The sequence below is a fragment of the Notolepis coatsorum genome (assembly GCF_963971535.1).
Source record: "Notolepis coatsorum genome assembly, chromosome: 5".
NCBI classification, from domain to species: Eukaryota; Metazoa; Chordata; class Actinopteri; order Aulopiformes; family Paralepididae; genus Notolepis; species Notolepis coatsorum.
Genome location: NC_140169.1, coordinates 194599287 through 194622922, shown reverse-complemented (window position 1 = coordinate 194622922; position 23636 = coordinate 194599287). Strand labels below are relative to the sequence as shown.

The window sequence follows — 23636 nt, the reverse complement described above, 5'->3', positions numbered from 1 at the left end:
TAACACAGATATAAATGTACTGAATGGTTATTTCTTATTATTAAAGGGGACCTGCATTGCTATTCCTAGCACTATTTGGGCAACTTTACACAATTCCTGTGAGTCTATGGAAGACATCTGTAAGGTTTATTTAAAAAAAAAAATCATTGTTTTATATTTCTAATAGAGTACTCAAAAGCATCATTATCCAGCCTCAAGATTTCAGCCTGTTATTGGCTGGGCTCCTCCGCCCATAAGCACTTTCAGTGACAGTCATCCACACAGTCTGCGAGTGGCAGAAAGAGAAAGAGAGAGAGAGAGAGAGAGAGAGAGAGAGAGAGAGAGAGAGAGAGAGAGAGAGAGAGAGAGAGAGAGAGAGAGAGAGCACTGTGTAAACAGCTGCGTGCGAGATACGCAGGTCCCCTTCTCTTTCTCTCTCTCCCTCTCCCGTTTGAGGAAGTCTTCCACTGTGCCGCGCGCTGCCTACAGCTATAGACGGGGCGTTTCGGTTATGCTCCCGAATCGAGAGAGAGATAGAGAGGGGGAGAGAGACAGACGAGAGCGCGACGCGCGTGTGTGTATGTGTGCTCTGTCGCGAGGGTCTATCTGATTCTCCCTCTCTCTCTCGCTCGCTCTCTGTCAAACCCCGTTTGGTGCGCTACAACCACAGAGCCAATCGGATCACTATCCAGTCCATCCTCGCCAGGTGACGTCACCATGCGAGTCAAATCAGAATGACCTGATTTTTTTCAACCAGGAAATGAATGACCTGAATGACGGCAATCCGCCAATATGGTATTTAGAGATACAAACACATTGATACTAACTCCTATTACTATAATACAATGCTAGTAGACACTGAAAAAAGACATTTATAATTCATGTCACCTTAAAAAAAAAAGAAATATCCGATATATTTTTTTTTACCGATACCCGATCCAGCTATTTTACTGATATCGGTGGCCGATACCGATACCAATATCGGATCGGTGCATCCCTAGTTACATTTGCAGTCTGGTTGGATGCCAAACTTCTTTTCATTGTACTGTACTTGTGCTGTATGATGACAAACAATACATTTTAATCTAATCTAATCTAATAATAGTTAGACTAAGACTACTGGCCTACTTGGGTATTAGTCACATGTAGACTAAACATAGTATGCAATGGAGAAAACGATTACGAATAGCTCAATTTACATCAGAACATTACATACTGCCAATGTCACCTATTTCCACACAGTTAAGTCTTTCAAAGAAGATATTTGGACACTGTTAAAATGAGTCCTTGTTCCCGTTGTTTAACTATAAAGATTTGACCTTGCAGACGTAAGATTTTATCCTGGGAGACAAATGACTGAAAGGGGAACTAATAATAACTAAAATAATAATAACCAGCACACATCATAAATTTATCAGTATATAATTATGGTAGCACTCAAGAGCCAAGCTCTGCCAGCAGTCAGTCAGTCTCTCTCTGAAGAGTCCAGTAATTCCCCCCTTTGCACAGGCGCTGTCTGTTGACTTGACTGTGGCCTAGAAGAGCGATACCGGATACTTGCTACATTTTAATTAAAAACGTCAGACCTTCTGTAAAAGCAGTGGACCTGCATATACTAAGACATGAGAAGCGTAGACTCCCTAGGCACTGATGTGGGCGTGTTACTGGCTTATTCTGTCATTCCACTTAGCTATAGTTACGATAAAACATTTTTTAAAAAGGAGGAAAAAGGGAAAGAAAGAAAGAAAGAAAAACGCTGACATTTGGGATAGTAAAAAAAAAAGGGGGTAATGCAAAGCATTTGAGACTCTGGCTAGAAAAGACTATGACAGACCTAATTACACAGAGGGGATTGGTGAGAATTAGGGGTCCTTTGTGACAGTTGAAAATAAATAGGGCAATTAATGAACACTCAGAAAATGGGAGACGGTGTTTCTTTGCTACTCTCTCTCTCTCTCTCTCTCCCTCCCTCCCTTGTGGCACGGGGAGTCGCTCTAATGGTTTTAGCTGACACCCCGTGTGAAGCAGATCTGGAGAGCCGAGGAGAACAAGAAAGAGAGAATTAGGAGGAGTCACTTCCTCTTCCCCCGGAGCTCTAGGGCTTAGATGACTGATATCAGCCATTAAGAAGACCGCAGGCGAGGGGAGGCTGAGCGGGGAGGCTGAGCAGGGAGCAGCCACGGCTGTGTTTTCACTGTCCCGCTTTGGAAGCGTTGCGGGAAGCGTCCACATTTGGCCAAAGTACACGTTCCACGTGTGTCAATCCATCAAAGAAACCAACACTGCCAGAGCTCAGGATTCTCTGGGCAAGTTAATAAAGGCTCAATCCAAAAGGAAGCATGTGAGCAATGCATACAGATAATTTTCTAGGTGCTATTTAGATAACACTTTTATGTAGATCTTTATGTGTGTATTTATTTATTTTTATAATACAACAGGGATTCTTAGAAAGGTGTGCAATAAAAGTATTGCTTTCCCCCCTCAAAAAAGTATTGATAAATAAATTTTACAAATGTTTGCGGTTCCAAAATCAATGTTGTTGTTTACATGTTGCAGGCATGTATCCCTCCCTACTTCCCATTTCCCCTCGTGGAATGCACCCGATTGGATAAATGACATGCTGCTAGTGCTCTAGTCCGACATCTAGTGGCTGAATGTTATCTATAGCACCTTTAAAGGCCCAATCCGTGATCCAAATGCAAACAAATGGGTATGCCCCACCACTGAAAATAAGAAATAGTAAACAGACATATTTTTATTCTATAGTTGATTGACTCTTGATACAAGGACTAACATTAGACAAGTTGAAGTTGTATTTGCTGTATTCTGTTATATTCCATCTGCAGATCAAACACTTCAAAAATGTATGTGAATATAACCCACATGTATATGGTTCAAGACAAACACTGATTGAGGCTTTGGGCTTCGTTATCATTATTTTTGTTATAATCATAGGAAAATATTTTTATTAGAATTAGGAAAATACTTTATTAGTATTTAAAAGGACCATACTGAGGCGGTCAGGTGGCGTAGCGGAGATTGCGTTCGTCACCAAATGCCGGAGACGCTGGATTCCCCTGTTCGTTGTCACCAGCTTGGCTGGCCGTTCACACTAATACAATTGGCTGTATTAGAGGGTGGGAAAGCTGGCGGGGTGGGTCCGAGTCGTTGTAAACAGCGACTCCTACAGTTCGGTCGGGGCGCCTGCTCAGAGCGGATAGGATCTAAGGGGGGTAGTGTGATCCTTCCACACGTTACACCCTCTCAGTGAGAGTCGGCGCTGCCAGGTGAAAAGAAGCGGTTGATTGGCTAGACGTGTGTCGGAGGAAGCACGTGATAGCCTCCACTCTCCCAGACCGACTGTGGGGGGTAAGTGTGCAGCGACCAGGAAGGGGATTGGGAATTGGCATAACGACTAACATTGGGATGGGAGAAAATCGGAGGAAAAGGATTAAAAAAAATAAATAAAAAATATGACCATACTGCTCTCATTTTGACTTCTCACCATTACTACAGATTTCCCCCCGTCTTTAATATTGTGTTTGTAGGTGAGTGTTTAGCCGATCTCAGCTTACCTTACTAAACCACACTGTAATAAGCCATTCCAAGCCCCATGTCAAACGTTCGGTTTCAGTTTCTTGTCCCGGTTGCTCCCCGATTGATGGGCGGATTTGAACGGCTTGCGGTAGAGTAATACAGAAACATTAGCGAAAATATACAACCTAGTGGTTTTCACAAGGGTGAATTACCTACGGCTAGTGACTTTCCAAACAACTTCAATTCTCAGAGAGCATTTTCCACCCCTGTTCAACATCCAACAGTCAGTGAGGTAAGCCGACATCAGCTAAATTACGCACCACATGCACTCTACGAACACAAAGTTAGTTAAATGTGGGCAATCTCTGGCAATGATGAGAAGTCAAAATGAGAGCAGTATGGTCCATTTAAGTTGCAATGCATCAGGGGACCCTGATGTAAACAAGACGAAAGTCTTTCTCTGGTCTGCATCCCCTTAACAATTGTGTGTATTGAGCCGTACTGTATTGTACCCATTCTGCAATCTGTTAATAAAATGTTCAATCAATAAATCACCTGCACGGTTTGTGGATCCCACCCTTAGTCTTTGTTTAGGAGTCAGGTCATTTTCAACACTGAGTTAAAATGGCCACCTCACAGGGCTGTACACTGCCACGAGATGATCGCGAATTGCCCCTTTAATTGGCCGTTGCGATTGGTAAATATTATCTGGGGGCGGGCTTGCGAGTAGTGCTTTCAAGCCTTGCATTCGCATTTCACTCCTAAATTATCCAAGGCGTGTGATGACGCGATGACGTCACTCACGCGAGCTGAGCAGTGAGCACTCAGCAGGTATGATCAGCGGGAACAATCGACTGAGCACTCACTCTGATAGACTGGCTGACTGTATCTAGCTATGAAAAAAAGTAAAGTTAGTATTGCTTCATATTTTCGACGCATTCAACCTCCTATAGTGAGCCGAACTGAACTGAACTCAGACACACGGAGAGAGCTGCGGCCTCTGCTGCTCCTCTTCCTCCAGCCCATCCCGCACCCGTGGCTGTTGTAAACACTAGTCTCTAGTGGGACACTGGGACCTCGGTGAGCCTGCCAGCCGGCTAGCTACTGATAGCTCCTGATATCAACAAATGCTCCAGCAAGTCTAGTAGTGCATGATAGCTCGCGTTAGCTCACTGAGGAGTTATATATATATATATATATATATATAGCAGTATATATAGCAGTAGCTACAGATAGTGTTGATATCAATGTCTTATAACACTGAGTCGATGCGTATTCGAGCTGAGGGCACGCTGAATATAGTCAATAGGGTCCAGCTGCAGCTCCGGAGAATCCTGGCCGTAGCTGGAGGCTACTCGAGTACACACAGACAGTGGAGCTGGTTGCATATAGCGAGCATTTTGACTTGTTGCGTGGTGGTGATGTCTCGCAGATAATACAACTACAAGTATGATTATATAATATATATATTTTATAAAAAAAAATAAAAAATTATATAAAATAATTTTTTTTCTTTTTTTTTTAAATCAAAAACAATCGATATAAATAATGGTAAAATTGTTATTTAAAAATGTGCCCCTAAAAAATATTTTTTGCCCCTAAATTTCTCATTTAGGGGCAAGTGTGCCCCTAGTGAAAAAGCTTAGCGTACAGCCCTGCCTCAGACCCACTCCTTTCGATCTCCTGGGGGGTCATCTTCATGGTGTAGATCAAAAATGTATGTTACTTTTCTACCAATCTGTATTAGAGAGTCTCATCAGATACGGTATTACAGCTTGGTTTGGTAACCTGTCTGTACAATTAAAGTCCAAACTGGTCCGTCTGATGCAGACTGCATGGAAGATCATAGGGGTGAGAGGTCACCCATCCCTGCAGTCTATTTTTGAACAGGCTACTCTAAGGCAATAGTCTCGGACCCCTCCCATGTCTTGCATGCCGACTATGAGCTACTGCCCTCTGGGAGGAGGTTTAGAGTTCCACGCTCTAGACTAAATAGTTTTAAAAACTCTTTTATTCCGATCTCAGTTAAACTTTTAAATAGTGACAGATAAAGGGCAACTATCGAATAACTGATATTTGGTTGTTATATTATCGATATTCGATAACCGATGTTTGTTTTTTTTGGGTATACGGTTATATTATATTATACTAGTATATTTGGGTATACTATTCTAATGTGGTGTTGCCAGACATCCTGCTGTGCAGGTACTTTACTGTATCTTTTATATTGTGTATCTCCTCTGTTTGGAGTCAGTTGTGTTGTGTCATATCTGTATGTATGTGTATGTGGCTGTAGTGTGGGTGTAAGCCAAGACAAATTTCCCAGCTGATGGGACAATAAAGTGACTCTTGACTTGATCTAAGCGAAGCTGGCTATTCTCTGTCCTCGCTCCACAATGGTGGAACGAACTTCCCACCAGTCAGGACAGCTGTAATACGCCCAATTTTCCACCATCGACTAAAAACACACTTCTTCAATCAATATCTGACATTTAAAAAATGTATTAATAATTTTTTATATTTTTTTTATACCAACCATCGTCTTTGACCAGAGCTAGCCTAGCATTTATACATGACGTCCGCTGTCACTCTGGACTTTTTTATCCAATTTTCCTGTCTCTTTTTTATTGCACTTTGCCCTTGCTTTCTTATATGTACTGTACTCTACCTTTTTTGTTGTTGTAATTTTAGTGTATTTTATTGCATTGTATTTATTTTTTATCATGTTGTAAAGCACTTTGTTAGTTTGTTGTTAGTCATTTGTAAATGTGCTATATAAATAAAACTGACTTGACTTGACTTGTACTATAATGCACTTTGCTATATTACTACGATACTACCTATCATGCCAATATGTCTATACTACTATGCACTCAAGACTGTAGCACTCAAGTTCAACACTGTTTGACGAACAATGTCACTTAGCTGCCAGAGTTGTGCCCTTCCTGTCAACTGGTTGTACAGAACTTGTACGTCGCTTTGAATAAAAACGTTCAGCTAAATGACTAAATGTAAATGTAAAATAAGTTAAACACAACTTATTTGAAAAAAGGTAGCAGGAAAAGAGGTTTTGGATCTGCAGTGAAAACAAGGCCAACTCATTCAGCGCCACCGCTTAATCCACGAGATGGCGCTAGTGCGCCACCGCTCTAAGTCAATGGGGGGACTGTGAGATTTGCGAGTCATTAAAATATATCTTAAAGTATAGCTATGGGTCTAATACACCCGTCGATTATCAGTTAGTTGCATCCAGTCAACATGTACGAAACAGATTGTTTTTTCATGTGTACATTTCCGTTTTATAGCCTTTTGAATATGAGTATAACTTTGGGTGCCTCTGAGTAATTCCAGAGAAAGACGGATAATAGCGTTTTAGTGGAATACACTAAACACGTTGACATTTTTCGCCTGATTATCGTATCTTCCTGAAATCAACGCTAGATTATCAGTATTATCCTTCCTCGTGCATACATGAAGAGCATTGGACCGCGGGGCTCCGCCGCAGCCTCTTCAACACACACACACAGCCACACACACACACACAGTCGCGATTGCGGTAGAAAGACATATCAGATCAACGATCAAATTTATATATAGTTTTCTTACCTTGTATCTGATGTAATGCAAAAGAAAGAATCCAATTATCTCATCGCCATTTGAAGTACTCGGCACGGAGGTCCGTGCCACGTTCAACAGCATTGCATATTGAGGGGGGGGGGGGGGGGGGAGACCTCGCAGATGCATCGGTGTATCTGCCTACCTCGCCTGAGTATTTAAACCACGCCCGAAAAGAAAGTAGACCATTCCCAATGGGGTGCAATACCAACTGGAAGGCGTAGGCGGCGGTATTTGCCCTTTTGCAAGCTCAGACCCATTCCCAACGATAACATCAGGCTGGATGGAAGAAAATGAATGGATATCGCTAATAAAATAAATAACGATTAAAACCCGACTATACTCGGGTCTGGCGCTCAAGCGATGGTGAGTTAACCCGACTATCATCGTGACTGGCGCTGAATGAGTTAATGCACAGTCAGCGTTGTGAGGCTGGCCACATCTCCAACAGGGAACTCAACTTAAACCTCTGCTAAGGTTACAATTTATGTTCCCATTCAAGGCATGTAGAATTTGCTCCTCAAAACAACATTGGGGCTCATATTCACATAGCTTGAGTAGAAGAGCAGATCTGGATGACTAGATCAGCAGTACTCCCACTTTGCGATGCAGACCTTTTCGATTCTCAAAACGGTAAAGACCGCGATAATATACAGTACCAGTCAAAGGTTTGGACACATCTTCTCTTTCAGTTCAATGAGAAAGTGTGTCCAAACCTTTGACTGGTACTGTATGTCTGTGAACAAATTTCCACTTTGTGACAATGAGTGATAAATCACAGTACACATGTCATGGAGTAATTCGTTCTAATTCCGACAAAGGGTTACAGGTTGTCTTTGTATTGCTCTGTCAAAGGTCAGTGTCCTTAAACACATGTTTTCCCGGGACAGAAAACGCTCTGAGAAGGTGTCTGGGTTGACGTCACGTCCTTTGCTCCACGCCGGCCACATTTGGAGAAAATTAAAACAAATGAAAACCTCGATTAACGAAGCATCGCTGTGATGCTTTCAACATCCTTGCTCTCCTCCCCCTCCCCTCCTCCGGCTTCCACACACACCTCTCCTGAGACATCTCCAGGGACTCCGGGTCTTAACAACACACAGACGGGCCGGCGGTGAACACGCATTCCGTTCCTAAAGCACCACGCGGCAGTCATTAAGGCGCACGGCTCGTACGTCAACCGGTAAAGAAAGGTTTAGGTGGTAGAATAATTTTTTTTTTTTACTGCACCGTAATGCAAAGAACGACTGAATAATTAGCATCCTTGTCGTACTGAAACGCTGGTTATTCTTGCATGTTGCCATGGGACCTGTTTGACTTAACACCCCATTTGCTTCTCCCAGGCAGCCGCGGTAGGAAGCCTGAGGTTGAAAGGGGGGGGGGGCAGTAATAGTAGGCTTATTTCTTGAATCCATTGAAATACAAAAAGGTGCTTTGCACTGGGATGGCCCAATCGGGATGTGAGGTCACGGGGAGAGCTAACGAAGGAAATGCTCCAAACATAAACTAACTAAAAGAGGCTGTACGCCGTCGTGATTAACTACTGCTATTCCCCCCAGAAATAGCTAAACAAATTTTTTTTCATTAACTCTCTGAAAGACACTGTTCTCGTTTCAGCCACGACGTCACATACGGAGTCTTTAAGGATTAGGGAGCCTTTCCTTTCAGCCATTTATAGGCCAGGAGAAGTGGTGCTTACACTTCCAATTTAAAACCTCTGCTACATCCAACACTAAATCATTTATCCAACAACCTCCCTTCGCAACTCTTTAATAGTTTTGCAATAATATTAGGTAAATAAAGACATACAGGTACATAAAGACGAACAGGAAATAAAGAGAGGAGAGAGAAATACAACAGTATGCTTGTAAAGACAGGATTCCAGCCCATGATGTTGGACCAGGTTGTTCCACTATTATAAATTCTGACAGAAGTTTTGGGTTTGTGAAATTAGACCAATAAATAAATAAATAAATTGTGCAAATTTGACAGCAGTAGATGCATTATATATATGTTGTTGTAACACAATTGTCTGTTTATCCAAATAGTCATTTAGAATCCAACCCAGATGTTTTAAAAAACTAAAATACAACAGATGTAGCCTCATAGGCCTATTGACCTATCTCAAACCCCACCCTCTATTCTTGATCCTCCAATCACAACTGTTGCTTCCCTTGGAAACATTTGAGGGTGGAGCTTGAGAAAGGTCACTTGATGCCATGTCAATTTCTAAGCGATTACGGACACAAATGTTAAATGTTTTTCTTATTTAATTTCTCAAATGATTTGCTCAAAAAAGAATGCTCAAAGTGTGAGCTGAAGTTGTATAGGCCTTGAATGATATTCACTGGTGGGTGGAATGCGATGAGTTTCATACGTTTTTTTTTATTTTTATGTTTTTTTTATTGATTTTAAAAGGTGCTATAGATAACATTATCATATCATTATAATTTATCCAACAAGGTTCATTCCATGTGGGGAAATGGGAGGGAGGAGATACATGCATGCAACATGTAAACCAAAACATACATTTGGGGGGGGGGGGGGAGCAATACTTTTATTCCACACCTTTCTAAAAGCTCTGTATATATATATATATATATATATATATATATATATATATATATATATAGCACCAAGTATTTATACAGTATGTTATAAAAAGGAAATAAGGGCCTAAAACATTTAGAAAAGTAAAATATAAAAAATCTGTGAAGCTTGATTTGATGGTCATCTGCAATTTTCTGTAATGGTCCAAGTCAAATGTGCTGTTAAAGTCTACTGAGATAGCATGTCACATGACATGGTTAAGCTAAGTCTATTCTAATGATCTGTTAACTCCTCCCCCTCTTTCATCTGATTCCATCTGCGGATATCTCACTCTGTATTGAGTGTTTCTTCCGAGAGATTGTTATTTGGGGAGCTTTAACTGTGCTCTGCAGTCTCGCTCAGGTCTCTGCTAGAGCCATATGAAATCCGTTAATTTTTTTTCCAAATTCCATAATTTTTTTTCTCCAAATTCCGTTTTTTCCGTTTTAATATTTCATAATTCTGTATTTTGCTTTGTACGCGCATTTTACCATCAGAAATAGTGTCTAATAAGTGGGAATGAATAAATGTCCACAATTTAATAAGATTTAACAGACCATTGTCTTAAATACTTCGAAGCTTCGTTCGATGGGCATGGGATTAGAATATGAAAATAAAATTAGATTATTAAAAAAATAAAATAAATTATATATATTTTTTTGCTAAATCAACTCTGCCTCTCTTTGTTAACTACAACAAGCAATGCTGTTTGTTATTTAAGATGAGGTCTGACTCGGCACTGACAGATTTGTGTTCATTGTGCTGCTTTTATAAAGCCTCAAATGACGGCTTACAATATTTCATGAAAGCAAAGTGTTTTGTTTGTCTAAGATTTAAAAAAGGTTTAAACTTTACAGCACTGACAAAGTTGAACAAAGTGCTGTACAAGTCCCACAACATTAAAAAAAAAAAAAATTGATTCCATTTTTATTGCTCAATTCCGCGATTCCGTCCGCGATTCCGTGAACGCGGATTTCATATGGCTCTAGTCTCTGCGCATGGAGAGCTGTTTTCTCTCCAACTCTGCTCTACGCTGGACTGCCAATTGCGCCAATTCATTTTGAAAGAGCAACGGCCAACAGGGAAACTCCCACTTCCTTGTTTACCAGTGATGTCGTTGGTCAGCTGGCCAATCGTGTAACTTCAGTGACGTCGTTGGTCACCTGATCCGGCAGCACAATCGTCTAACTTCATCATTCAGTCTAACGTGATCACTCGCTGATAGACCTCGATCACTGACTGACAACATTGACTGGTGGTAGAGCTGGCCCCCACCGGTCCTGCCAAAAACATCACGTTCTGGCCAGACCGGCCTTAACATCAGCCTTCATCACAAACATCATGTTGTTAATACAATAAAGAGATTAGGCCTATATATTTCTTCTAATAATATAATACATTTTATTTGTATATCACCTTTCATACAATAATTGCAGTCCAAAGTGCTTCACAGCACAAAATAGACAATAGGCATAATTATAGAAAGGCAAAGAATGGGCGGCTGGGTGGCACAGCGGACATTGCGCTTGTCACCAATGCAAGAGACACCGGGTTCGGCTCCGGCTGTCGGCGTTGCCTCCGGCTTGGGCCAGCCGTCATACTAACTCAATTGGCAGAGTTAGCGGGTGGAAGTCGATGGGTGGTAATCTGGACGTTGTGGACAGCGACTCCTACAGGTCGGTTGGGGACGCCTGCACAGCAGAGACAGGAAAATGGCAGGGAGTCCGCGCTGGCAGGTGAAAAGATGTGACAGGCTGCCTCCTTGTGTATCGGAGGGGACACGTGATGCAAGGCTTCTATCCGCCATAATCACAGCAAGAGCGTTCTTCACTCCTCCTCATTCCCCTCTCACATTCACCACACACCCTCCTCACTCCTCGTCATCCTCCCTTCCATCCACCACGGAAGCCTCACGCCCATATATGGTCAGCACCCCTTCACCCCTCGTCACTCAACCCAGCTGCACCTCATCCCCTGATTCGCACGCTGCCAGGCACCTCACTCCTCACAGCTGTATCTCATCCCCTGTTGATGAAGACCCTACTTCTACCGGACGACGCTGACCAGAAGTCGTCGTGGTGTTAGTATCATTACCTAGGTACGACGCCTCAGTCCGAAGACCTGCTAGACATCCCAGTGTGATTATTTCCTGTTCTAACTTTCCTCTCTTGTGCCCAGGACCTCCGTGCCAGCGTGCCCCTGTCTGGACCCCCTGGAGCTTACCAAGGAGTTCCTGCTCCCTCTCTCGACACGGACCCGTGTCTTCCGTCCGCAGTAGCACTGGAGTGCACCTGCTCCCAGTACCCCAAGAACATTCCCAATTCATATCTGTTGTACATTTCTGGATGTAACTCTTGCCTACTTGGGGATACTATTAAACAACCTGAAATGCTCCATTCTATCTTCTCCTGTGTTCAGCGATTGGGCTCTGCTTAAAACCCATTCTCACACTATCCTCCCTACAACCGGCCAGTGGGGGGCATATGCGAGCAACGTTCAAAAAATGGAAAAAAAAGGAGAAAAGTGGATAAAAAAAATTAAAGAAAGGCAAAGAATGATCAGAGAATTGATATTAAAACATCCTGGAAAATGTGTAATAGATTCCGGTCATTAAAATCTTGTATTGGGAATCGTGCAGTTTCAATTTTATTGATTATGATAGATTTCTGACATTAGCTATAAAAGACTATTTGCCGGTTTCTGACTAAATAAAAGCAAATGGAGTGAGTGTGTGCCTCCTTTGATCTTTCTATGTTGTGGTAAATGTGTGAAAACAGTGTATTTTCACATTTCCTAGGATATATGTAGAGGCCCCGTCAGGTTGTAAATGTGAGAGGAAAAATCACCACACAAGGATCCTTTGGATTCATTCCCGCTTGAATGGCATGACGAGTGCACATTTCACTTGATTGAAACAGATAGGAGATCAACTTGTATTTCAGCAAGAGATGTCTACTTTAGGTTAGGGTTAGGTTATTTTAGGTTAGGGTTAGGTGGTGTGACATCTCCTGTGAGGTTATGGTTAGGGTAAAGGAAATGTCTAGTTTTATAAACAAACACGCTTAAAAAGATGTGGAGAACTTAATCCTACACTATCAATTGTTCATGGTTATAACAGAGGACATTAATGAATTGCTTGCCAGTAGCCTATTTGGATACAATTATTGTTTTTGCATAATATAGGCTAATGTTCTAATTCACGCCATTATATGTTCAATAAAATAATAATAATAATAAAGGCCTAGCATGGAATGTCTGTGTAGTTCTGTTTCTTCCAACATGGCTGCCTGTAACCATTGGTAAACACTTTCAAAAGAAAATGCCTAATTTCTGTGTAGTGGTAAAGTAGGCAACACACTGAAAAAGTATGATATTACTATTCTAGTAATAAGACACCAAATTATTATGTTTTTGTTGATATCTTTCTCATAAATCAACACATAGCAACCATTGTCTCAAAGAATGGTTGTTATGTTACGGGCAGGCAGCCATGCCGGAAGAAAGAGACCTACATAAACATTCAGTGCAAGGCCTCTATTGTGTCATCAGTTTTCAATGCAAAAAATAAAAAAAACACTTACAGTACCAATGGAGGGCTCAATATTAGCTTGGTAACGAAAGCTACAATAGGCTAAACAGTAGGTGAGCTACAGTATGCTATACAGTAGGTGAGTTACAGTAGGTGAGCTACAGTAGGCTAAACAGTAGGTGAGCTACAGTATGCTATACAGTAGGTGAGTTACAGTAGGTGAGCTACAGTAGGCTAAACAGTAGGTGAGCTACAGTATGCTAAACAGTAGGTGAGCTACAGTAGGTGAGCTACAGTAGGCTAAACAGTAGGTGAGCTACAGTAGGTGAGCTACAGTAGGCTAAACAGTAGGTGAGCTACAGTATGCTAAACAGTAGGTGAGCTACAGTATGTGAGCTACAGTAGGCTAAACAGTAGGTGAGTTACAGTAGGTGAGCTACAGTAGGCTAAACAGTAAGCTACAGTAGGTGAGCTACAGTAGGTGAGCTACAGTAGGCTAAACAGTAGGTGAGCTACAGTAGGCTAAACAGTAGGTGAGCTACAGTAGGCTAAACAGTAGGTGAGCTACAGTAGGCTAAACAGTAGGTGAGCTACAGTAGGCTAAACAGTAGGTGAGCTACAGTAGGCTAAACAGTAGGTGAGCTACAGTACGATAAACAACTTCATGTTTCAGTAATGAGAAGCAATTTTGTCGTGTACAAGGGCTGAAGAGGTAAGTTAGAGAACTTTTAAGTGTTAACCATTGAGGTGACTTCACTTACCTAGTAGCCATCTTCTAGCTGGTCTTCTTTGTGATGCATCATGGGACAATACAACTTTATTTAAAAAAATACTGTAGTCTTAACAGGAAGGTGAAAACTGTTGCGGAGAATGAGAACTGCATCCAAGGACATTATGTTTTCCACAAAAAAATCATTAATTTGTCAATTTAATTGTATAATTCATCATAATTTCCTTGATGACACAAATAAATAAACAATATTAATACAGTTTTAGCTAAACATTTTGAGTTTATTAAATATAAAATTAAGTCAATGTGCCATAGAAATCAATGTGGACGCATCGCGGTAATGAGAATTTAAGCACAAAATGTACTAAAATATTAAAATAATTAATTGTTATGAGTAAACAACTCATTGTACAAGAAGGAGCACATTTTTATCTTTAATATTATGTTTTGTTTACTTGAATAAATGCTAACCTTTATTTAGAAAAGATCACGGCCATGGTAAATCATTGATTTCATGAGAATGAGCCAGGTGAGCTACAGTAGGTGAGCTACAGTAGGTGAGCTACAGTAGGTGAGCTACAGTAGGCTAAACAGTAGGTGAGCTACAGTAGGCTAAACAGTAGGTGAGCTATAGTAGGATAAACAATAGGTGAGCTACAGTAGGATAAACAGTAGATGAGCTACAGTAGGCTAAACAGTAGGTGAGTTACAGTAGGTGAGCTACAGTAGGCTAAACAGTAGGTGAGTTACAGTAGGTGAGCTACAGTAGGCTAAACAGTAGGTGAGTTACAGTAGTTGAGCTACAGTAGGCTAAACAGTAGGTGAGCTACAGTAGGCTAAACAGTAGATGAGCTACAGTAGGATAAACAATAGGTGAGCTACAGGCTATACAGTAGGTGAGCTACAGTAGGTGAGCTACAGTAGGTGAGCTACAGTAGGCTAAACAGTAGGTGAGCTACAGTAGACTAAACAGTAGGTGAGTTACAGTAGGTGAGCTACAGTAGGCTAAACAGTAGGTGAGCTACAGTAGGATAAACAATAGGTGAGCTACAGTAGGTGAGCTACAGTAGGCTAAACAGTAGGTGAGCTACAGTAGGATAAACAATAGGTGAGCTACAGTAGGTGAGCTACAGTAGGCTAAACAGTAGGTGAGCTACAGTAGGTGAGCTACAGTAGGTGAGCTACAGTAGGCTAAACAGTAGGTGAGCTACAGTAGGCTAAACAGTAGGTGAGCTACAGTAGGATAAACAATAGGTGAGCTACAGTAGGTGAGCTACAGTAGGCTAAACAGTAGGTGAGTTACAGTAGGTGAGCTACAGTAGGCTAAACAGTAGGTGAGCTACAGGCTATACAGTAGGTGAGCTACAGTAGGCTAAACAGTAGGTGAGCTACAGTAGGTGAGCTACAGTAGGTGAGCTACAGTAGGTGAGCTACAGTAGGCTAAACAGTAGGTGAGCTACAGTAGGCTAAACAGTAGGTGAGCTACAGTAGGTGAGCTACAGTAGGTGAGCTACAGTAGGCTAAACAGTAGGTGAGTTACAGTAGGTGAGCTACAGTAGGCTAAACAGTAGGTGAGTTACAGTAGGTGAGCTACAGTAGGCTAAACAGTAGGTGAGCTACAGTAGGCTAAACAGTAGGTGAGCTACAGTAGGCTAAACAGTAGGTGAGCTACAGTAGGTGAGCTACAGTAGGCTAAACAGTAGGTGAGCTACAGTAGGTGAGTTACAGTAGGTGAGCTACAGTAGGCTAAACAGTAGGTGAGCTACAGTAGGCTAAACAGTAGGTGAGCTACAGTAGGTGAGTTACAGTAGGTGAGCTACAGTAGGCTAAACAGTAGGTGAGCTACAGTAGGCTAAACAGTAGGTGAGTTACAGTAGGTGAGCTACAGTAGGTGAGCTACAGTAGGCTAAACAGTGTGAGTTACAGTAGACTATACAGTAGGTGAGCTACAGTAGGCAAAAAAAACAGTAGGTCAGCTACAGTAGTCTAAACAGTAGGAGAGCTACAGTAGGCTAAACAGTAGGTGAGTTACAGTAGGTGAGCTACAGTAGGCTAAACAGTAGGTGAGCTACAGTAGGTGAGCTACAGTAGGTGAGCTACAGTAGGCTAAACAGTAGGTGAGCTACAGTAGGATAAACAGTGCGAGTTACAGTAGGCTAAACAGTAGGTGAGTTACAGTAGGTGAGCTACAGTAGGTGAGCTACAGTAGGTGAGCTACAGTAGGCTAAACAGTGTGAGTTACAGTAGACTATACAGTAGGCTAAACAGTAGGTGAGTTACAGTAGGTGAGTTACAGTAGGTGAGCTACAGTAGGCTAACAGTAGGTGAGCTACAGTAGGTGAGCTACAGTAGACTATACAATAGGTGAGCTACAGTAGGTGAGCTACAGTAGGCTAAACAGTAGGTGAGCTACAGTAGGATAAACAGTGCGAGTTACAGTAGACTAAACAGTAGGTGAGTTACAGTAGATGAGCTACAGTAGGCTAAACAGTGTGAGTTACAGTAGACTATACAGTAGGCTATACAGTAGGTGAGCTACAGTAGGTGAGCTACAGTAGGCAAAAAAACAGTAGGTCAGCTACAGTAGGCTAAACAGTAGGCTAAACAGTAGGTGAGTTACAGTAGGTGAGTTACAGTAGGCTAAACAGTAGGTGAGTTACAGTAGGTGAGCTACAGTAGGTGAGCTACAGTAGGCTAAACAGTAGGTGAGCTACAGTAGGTGAGCTACAGTAGGCTAAACAGTAGGTGAGCTACAGTAGGTGAGCTACAGTAGGCTAAACAGTAGGTGAGCTACAGTAGGCTAAACAGTAGGTGAGCTACAGTAGGTGAGCTACAGTAGGCTAAACAGTAGGTGAGCTACAGTAGGTGAGCTACAGTAGGTGAGCTACAGTAGGTGAGCTACAGTAGGCTAAACAGTAGGTGAGCTACAGTAGGTGAGCTACAGTAGGTGAGCTACAGTAGGTGAGCTACAGTAGGCTAAACAGTAGGTGAGCTACAGTAGGATAAACAGTGCGAGTTACAGTAGGCTAAACAGTAGGTGAGTTACAGTAGGTGAGCTACAGTAGGTGAGCTACAGTAGGCTAAACAGTGTGAGTTACAGTAGACTATACAGTAGGCTAAACAGTAGGTGAGCTACAGTAGGCTAAACAGTAGGTGAGTTACAGTAGGTGAGTTACAGTAGGTGAGCTACAGTAGGCTAACAGTAGGTGAGCTACAGTAGGTGAGCTACAGTAGACTATACAATAGGTGAGCTACAGTAGGTGAGCTACAGTAGGCTAAACAGTAGGTGAGCTACAGGTTATACAGTAGGTGAGTTACAGTAGGTGAGTTACAGTAGGTGAGCTACAGTAGGCTAACAGTAGGTGAGCTACAGTAGGTGAGCTACAGTAGACTATACAATAGGTGAGCTACAGTAGGTGAGCTACAGTAGGCTAAACAGTAGGTGAGCTACAGTAGGATAAACAGTGCGAGTTACAGTAGACTAAACAGTAGGTGAGCTACAGTAGGCTAAACAGTGTGAGTTACAGTAGACTATACAGTAGGCTATACAGTAGGTGAGCTACAGTAGGTGAGCTACAGTAGGCAAAAAAACAGTAGGTCAGCTACAGTAGGCTAAACAGTAGGTGAGTTACAGTAGGTGAGTTACAGTAGGCTAAACAGTAGGTGAGTTACAGTAGGTGAGCTACAGTAGGTGAGCTACAGTAGGCTAAACAGTAGGTGAGCTACAGTAGGTGAGCTACAGGTTATACAGTAGGTGAGTTACAGTAGGTGAGTTACAGTAGGTGAGTTACAGTAGGTGAGCTACAGTAGGCTAAACAGTAGGTGAGCTACAGTAGGATAAACAGTAGGTGAGCTACAGTAGGTGAGCTACAGTAGGCTAAACAGTAGGTGAGCTACAGTAGGTGAGCTACAGTAGGCTAAACAGTAGGTGAGCTACAGTAGGTGAGCTACAGTAGGCTAAACAGTAGGTGAGCTACAGTAGGCTAAACAGTAGGTGAGCTACAGTAGGTGAGCTACAGTAGGCTAAACAGTAGGTGAGCTACAGTAGGTGAGCTACAGTAGGCTAAACAGTAGGTGAGCTACAGTAGGTGAGCTACAGTAGGCTAAACAGTAGGTGAGCTACAGTAGGCTAAACAGTAGGTGAGCTACAGTAGGTGAGCTACAGTAGGCTAAACAGTAGGTGAGCTACAGTAGGTGAGCTACAGTAGGCTAAACAGTAGGTGAGCTACAGTAGGATAAACAGTGCGAGTTACAGTAGGCTAACAGTAGGTCAGCTACAGTAGGCAAAAAAAACAGTAGGTCAGCTACAGTAGACTATACAGTAGGTGAGCTACAGTAGGTGAGCTACAGTAGGCAAAAAACAGTAGGTCAGCTACAGTAGGCTAAACAGTAGGCGAGCTACAGTAGGCAAAAAACAGTAGGTCAGCTACAGTAGGCTAAACAGCAGGTGAGTTACAGTAGGTAAGCTACAGTAGGTGAGCTACAGTAGGCTAAACAGTAGGTGAGTTACAGTAGGTGAGTTACAGTAGGTGAGCTACAGTAGGCTAAACAGTAGGTGAGCTACAGTAGGTGAGCTACAGTAGGCTAAACAGTAGGTGAGCTACAGTAGGTGAGCTACAATAGGCTAAACAGTAGGTGAGCTACAGTAGGCTAAACAGTAGGTGAGCTACAGTAGGTGAGCTACAGTAGGCTAAACAGTAGGTGAGCTACAGTAGGATAAACAGTGCGAGTTACAGTAGGCTAACAGTAGGTGAGTTACAGTAGGTGAGCTACAGTAGGTCAGCTACAGTAGGCAAAAAAAACAGTAGGTCAGCTACAGTAGACTATACAGTAGGTGAGCTACAGTAGGTGATCTACAGTAGGCAAAAAAAACAGTAGGTCAGCTACAGTAGGCTAAACAGTAGGCGAGCTACAGTAGGCTAAACAGTAGGTGAGTTACAGTAGGTGAGCTACAGTAGGTGAGCTACAGTAGGCTAAACAGTAGGTGAGTTACAGTAGGTGAGCTACAGTAGGCTAAACAGTAGGCGAGTTACAGTAGGTGAGTTACAGTAGGTGAGCTACAGTAGGCGAGCTACAGTAGGCTAAACAGTAGGTGAGTTACAGTAGGTGAGTTACAGTAGGTGAGTTACAGTAGGTGAGTTACAGTAGGTGAGCTATAGTAGGTGAGCTACAGTAGGCTAAACAGTAGGTGAGTTACAGTAGGTGAGCTACAGTAGGCTAAACAGTAGGTGAGTTACAGTAGGCTAAACAGTAGGTGAGTTACAGTAGGTGAGTTACAGTAGATGAGCTACAGTAGGCTAAACAGTAAGTGAGTTACAGTAGGTGAGCTACAGTAGGCTAAACAGTAGGTGAGTTACAGTAGGCTAAACAGTAGGTGAGCTACAGTAGACTATACAGTAGGTGAGCTACAGTAGGCAAAAAAACAGTAGGTCAGCTACAGTAGGCTAAACAGTAGGTGAGCTACAGTAGGCTAAACAGTAGGTGAGCTACAGTAGGCTATACAGTAGGTGAGCTACAGTATGCTCAGAAATAGCTTGTGTTGTCTTATCACTAGCTATCTGCAAATCCAGGTTGCATAGTCACATGCTAAAAACTGTTAAAATATAATAAGTGTGCTAAAGCATCAAATAATATTAAAGGGGCTGTACATTTGGCTAACTTCCTTCAGTTTATAATGTTGTCGGACAAGTTTAGTATTTTACAAATGAAGAGTTTCCTATTTAAGATTAAGATTTGTTTATTAAGGACAATGCAAATTAATGAACATCATTTACATGTGTATGCATAACATCACAGCATGATAAGGACGTAAATATGCCGGGAATAGCACAGGGCTAATTTCCACCTGTAGTCCTAACATAAAACAAACACAAAACGGACCATACAACGTTCATTCATAAAAACTGACATCACTGACATGACCACACTAACATGACATTCAGTCAGTACAACATCACTAACATCCCTAATGAGTGCATATTTGGTTGTCTAACAGCCATTTCCTGAGTTGGCCCTTAAAGGTGGATAGGGTGGGACATTCCCTTAAGGGGACCGGAAGGCTGTTCCATGTTCCACTTCCCTTTATCGATAGACAATTTTTGCTGAAGGCGGTCTTTCTAAAATGGACCTCACAATCCCCTCTGGTGTTTGATCTAGTGGCTAATCCAGTGTTCCTTTTCTCGTGGATAAACTCCTTGAGAGGGGGATGAACGTGGGCACTGCTATGCAAAAATTAACCAAATGAGTTGTATTTCTATAGGCTATATAAAATTAAAATAAAAGCATACACCAGTGGGGGCGGTGGGCAAGTAATGTACTCTGTGGATGATGATGCCTGAACACACACAGACATCACAGACGACCGCGGGAAGCTGGTTCCTTTGCTTGCACAAAATACTCTTGCTGCAGTTATTGCGTTTAGCTGTTATTTAAATATTTTTTGTGAAGCTCAGCCAAACTTTCATTTGCAGCCATCATGATCAGCCATGGTCCAGTATGCAGTAAGTAAACAAAAATATCATGAATCAGAATTGCAAAATGTGTCAAAAGAATCGCAATAAGAATCTAAATAGCCCCATTTCAAACAATGCATTTCCAACTTCTGACTTTAAGCAGAATGGATCATGATACTGGTCCTCCTACCTTTTATAACCCACATACAACCCCCTTTCTCGTGCCCTTGGCAAAGGGACACAGCATAGTGAATGTTTGCCGGTGTAACATTTACTGTCCTAGGGTATACAAAGCACAAATGCACAGTGGTACTTCCCTTTACTCTCATACTGTCCTGCCTACACTAGCTGTCACACATACTGTACAGGTGGATGGCTTAATACTAGTGTACAGAACTGCAGTGAAATATATCAGTCCCCTATTCTAGTCAGTGATGGTGAGTTAACTATCACACGTTAGCAGCATACGTCATTGCTGCAGACACTGTTTGCAGTTTGCTATTATTTCAATGCAATTACTGATGAAGTAGTGCCCTCTTGGTATAATGGGAATGAGCCAATGACAACACAGGGTTTATAGAACTGTCAACATCACAGGCTATAACGCTGGATCATCTTCTCGCTTGGAACTACAACGACAACAAGATCGGTGAATAATGTCCAAACATAATGTGTACGTTACCTTTTTTTCCGCACATGCTCCGGTGGCGAATAATCTATTCGGAGGATGATACTTTTGAATGAATCTGAAGAGATGTTTCACGTTACTACGGATGGGGAGCGCCATCTTGAATCACAAACTACGGTGGTGTCGATGGGCCAAACGGTACGACGACTGCAGTTTCAAAACTCTCAAGAACTACCAGGCAAGATATAGGTCTATAAAATTCACAGCATAAACATGATGTAAATGTCGTACCAGTATGTTATCTTATTTTGATAATAAGACGATAATTTAAATAGTAATTGTAAAAAACAAAAACAAAAACATTATCGTTTGAATTGTGATTTATACTTATACAAATTATAATAATACATTATTATATTATATTTTTTTAAATAATATTTTTCTCATAGAGAAAACCCAGACAACTGATCTCACAGCAGAAAAATACACGTTCCAACAGTCCCTCTCCTGAATTACAAACCAGCTGCATGCGTCACGTGCAGCCTATAGCAGAGGGGGAAATCCCACAACCACCACATGTAGGCTATATAGTGTCGTGGAATATATTATCATGTCATTATGAGTCTCTGTTATTTTATCATGTCATACAGCTTGAGTTTCAGTCTGACCAGATTTACTGGTTAATGTGTGTATGTCTCTTTAAGATTACTCTATCATTCTCTCAGTCGTAACGAAGTTGCTGTTTCTACCAGCCATAGAGCCATAACCCAAGGTCATGGGAACTGTAAGATGGAGCTGTTTTTCCTTCCAGGCTTAGCCATAACATAGTCGTATTATTAATTTCTCTAACCAGCCATTTTGTTTTCTTCTACGTAATTTCATGTATTCAATTGTATGTCTGACCAGGCCTCTAGGTCAGTCCTGTCAGACGCTAGGGGGTAAACATGTCTGTCTCTGGCGGGTGACTGGCCTGGCAGCGTGGCCACGCTGTCATGAACTTTCTTTATTAAATAAACCTTCTTATTATTATTAATAATGACTCAGAATGATTAATGTAAACGGCTCATCGTTTGTCCTTTAATAATTCCCATTACAGATGGCGACGAGGTGTTTTTTTTTTAACCGATGGGTGTCGAGGTCGGCCGCCAAACGGACTCTGCAGAAAGGGTGAATCCTGGAATTCCGGGGGAGCGCTGTCTCGAGGCTCCTCCGTGCGAGACACCGAGGGGAGAGAACCAGCTGCGCCGTCCGCTTGGCTGTCACCTCCGGCATGAACCTTGGGGACGCGTGATAAGGAACACTCGGTGAGCTGTTGACATTCTGATTTCTGTTTAAAACATTTTTTGTTTTTAAATTTATAATTAGAGGTCTAAACTAGAACATGGTGCCGGTCAGAGCTATTTTTTAAATGTATATTACTATGTGCTCTGCAGTGGTTATTTTTTTCATTGTATTGGTGTATTACTGTGCTTGGTAGACTGGCGATGGTTTTTTTTCTATAGTTTCTCAATCTTGGTACGTCCCGAATGTATTAGGCAGGGATTAGGCTCGTGCCTTATAGACGGGGTGCGGGGGCCTACCACGAGTATAATAAAATATGTTGACGACGAGAAGAATTATGGGATATTTTTTTTAATTAGGTTAATATATATTTTAGAGCGATGGGGGTCGAGTTGGCCGCGAGCCGAGGCGCTATGCGGGCAGGTTGAAATCTTGGGTTTCAGGGAAAGCGCTTTCTTCTTCTCAATACTCCCCCACACATGGGAAGGGAGTGAGGAACCGCTTGCTAGCGTCCGTTTGGCTGCCAACTACGGCTAGAATCCATGGGAGCGTGGGGGAGATATTCGGTGAGCTGGGCATTCTGTTTAGAAGCGGTTATTTATAAAGTAGCCATTCTGTTTAAAAGCGGTTATTTATAAAGTGGCCATTCTGTTTAAAAGCGGTTATTTATAAAGTGGCCATTCTGTTTAAAAGCGGTTATGTATAGAGTAGCCATTCTGTTTAAAAGCGGTTATTTATAAAGTGGCCATTCTGTTTAAAAGCGGTTATGTATAAAGTAGCCATTCTGTTTAAAAGCGGTTTTTGTTTCTATCTATAAAGTAATTATGCGAGTGGGGTATTGAATATAGGATAATGTGTGTAACCCCCCTGTGTTTCCTTGAGTACTGGGATTTAAGGGGTATGTTCTGGCTGTACGCTGTTTACAGGGCTTTTTGTCTCAGAGTGCTCAGGAGGAACCAATTTTTGGGGGCCACATAATTTGTACATAGTATTGTTTTTTTTTGGGTACCTTTTTATGGTTTTTCTCTGGACACTTTAGATTAAGAGGTATGTTCCGATAATTAGGCGTGAATTACATTTGTATCCGAAATAACAGGCGTGTGCAAAATGTACTGTGGTTATAGTGGAAAGGGAAGTTCGTGCAGATAGTTTTAGGCACTGATTCTGGGTTTTTTGGTTGTTTTCCTAACAAAGAGGCGGGAAGTTGGACCGTGCGTGGGATGCCAAAAGATAGGGGGACAGGGGCTTATGTCGTGTGATTAGTTTTCCACTGCCTTATCTGGTCATACTGCAGTT

The 23636-nt window shown here is 42.0% G+C and overlaps 1 protein-coding gene across 1 annotated transcript in view; it reads right to left on the bottom strand.

Moving 5' to 3' along the window:
* wars2 (tryptophanyl tRNA synthetase 2, mitochondrial) overlaps window positions 1–21218 on the bottom strand; it is a gene marked incomplete at its 5' end in the record, with an annotated part of 95043 nt that extends 73825 nt beyond the window's left edge. Inside the window, one exon of the mRNA XM_084315429.1 lies at window positions 21114–21218. Within this exon, the coding sequence (XP_084171555.1) occupies window positions 21114–21218 (105 nt within the window). The remainder of the gene's footprint in view (window positions 1–21113) is intronic.
* Window positions 21219–23636: the final 2418 nt, after the last annotated feature.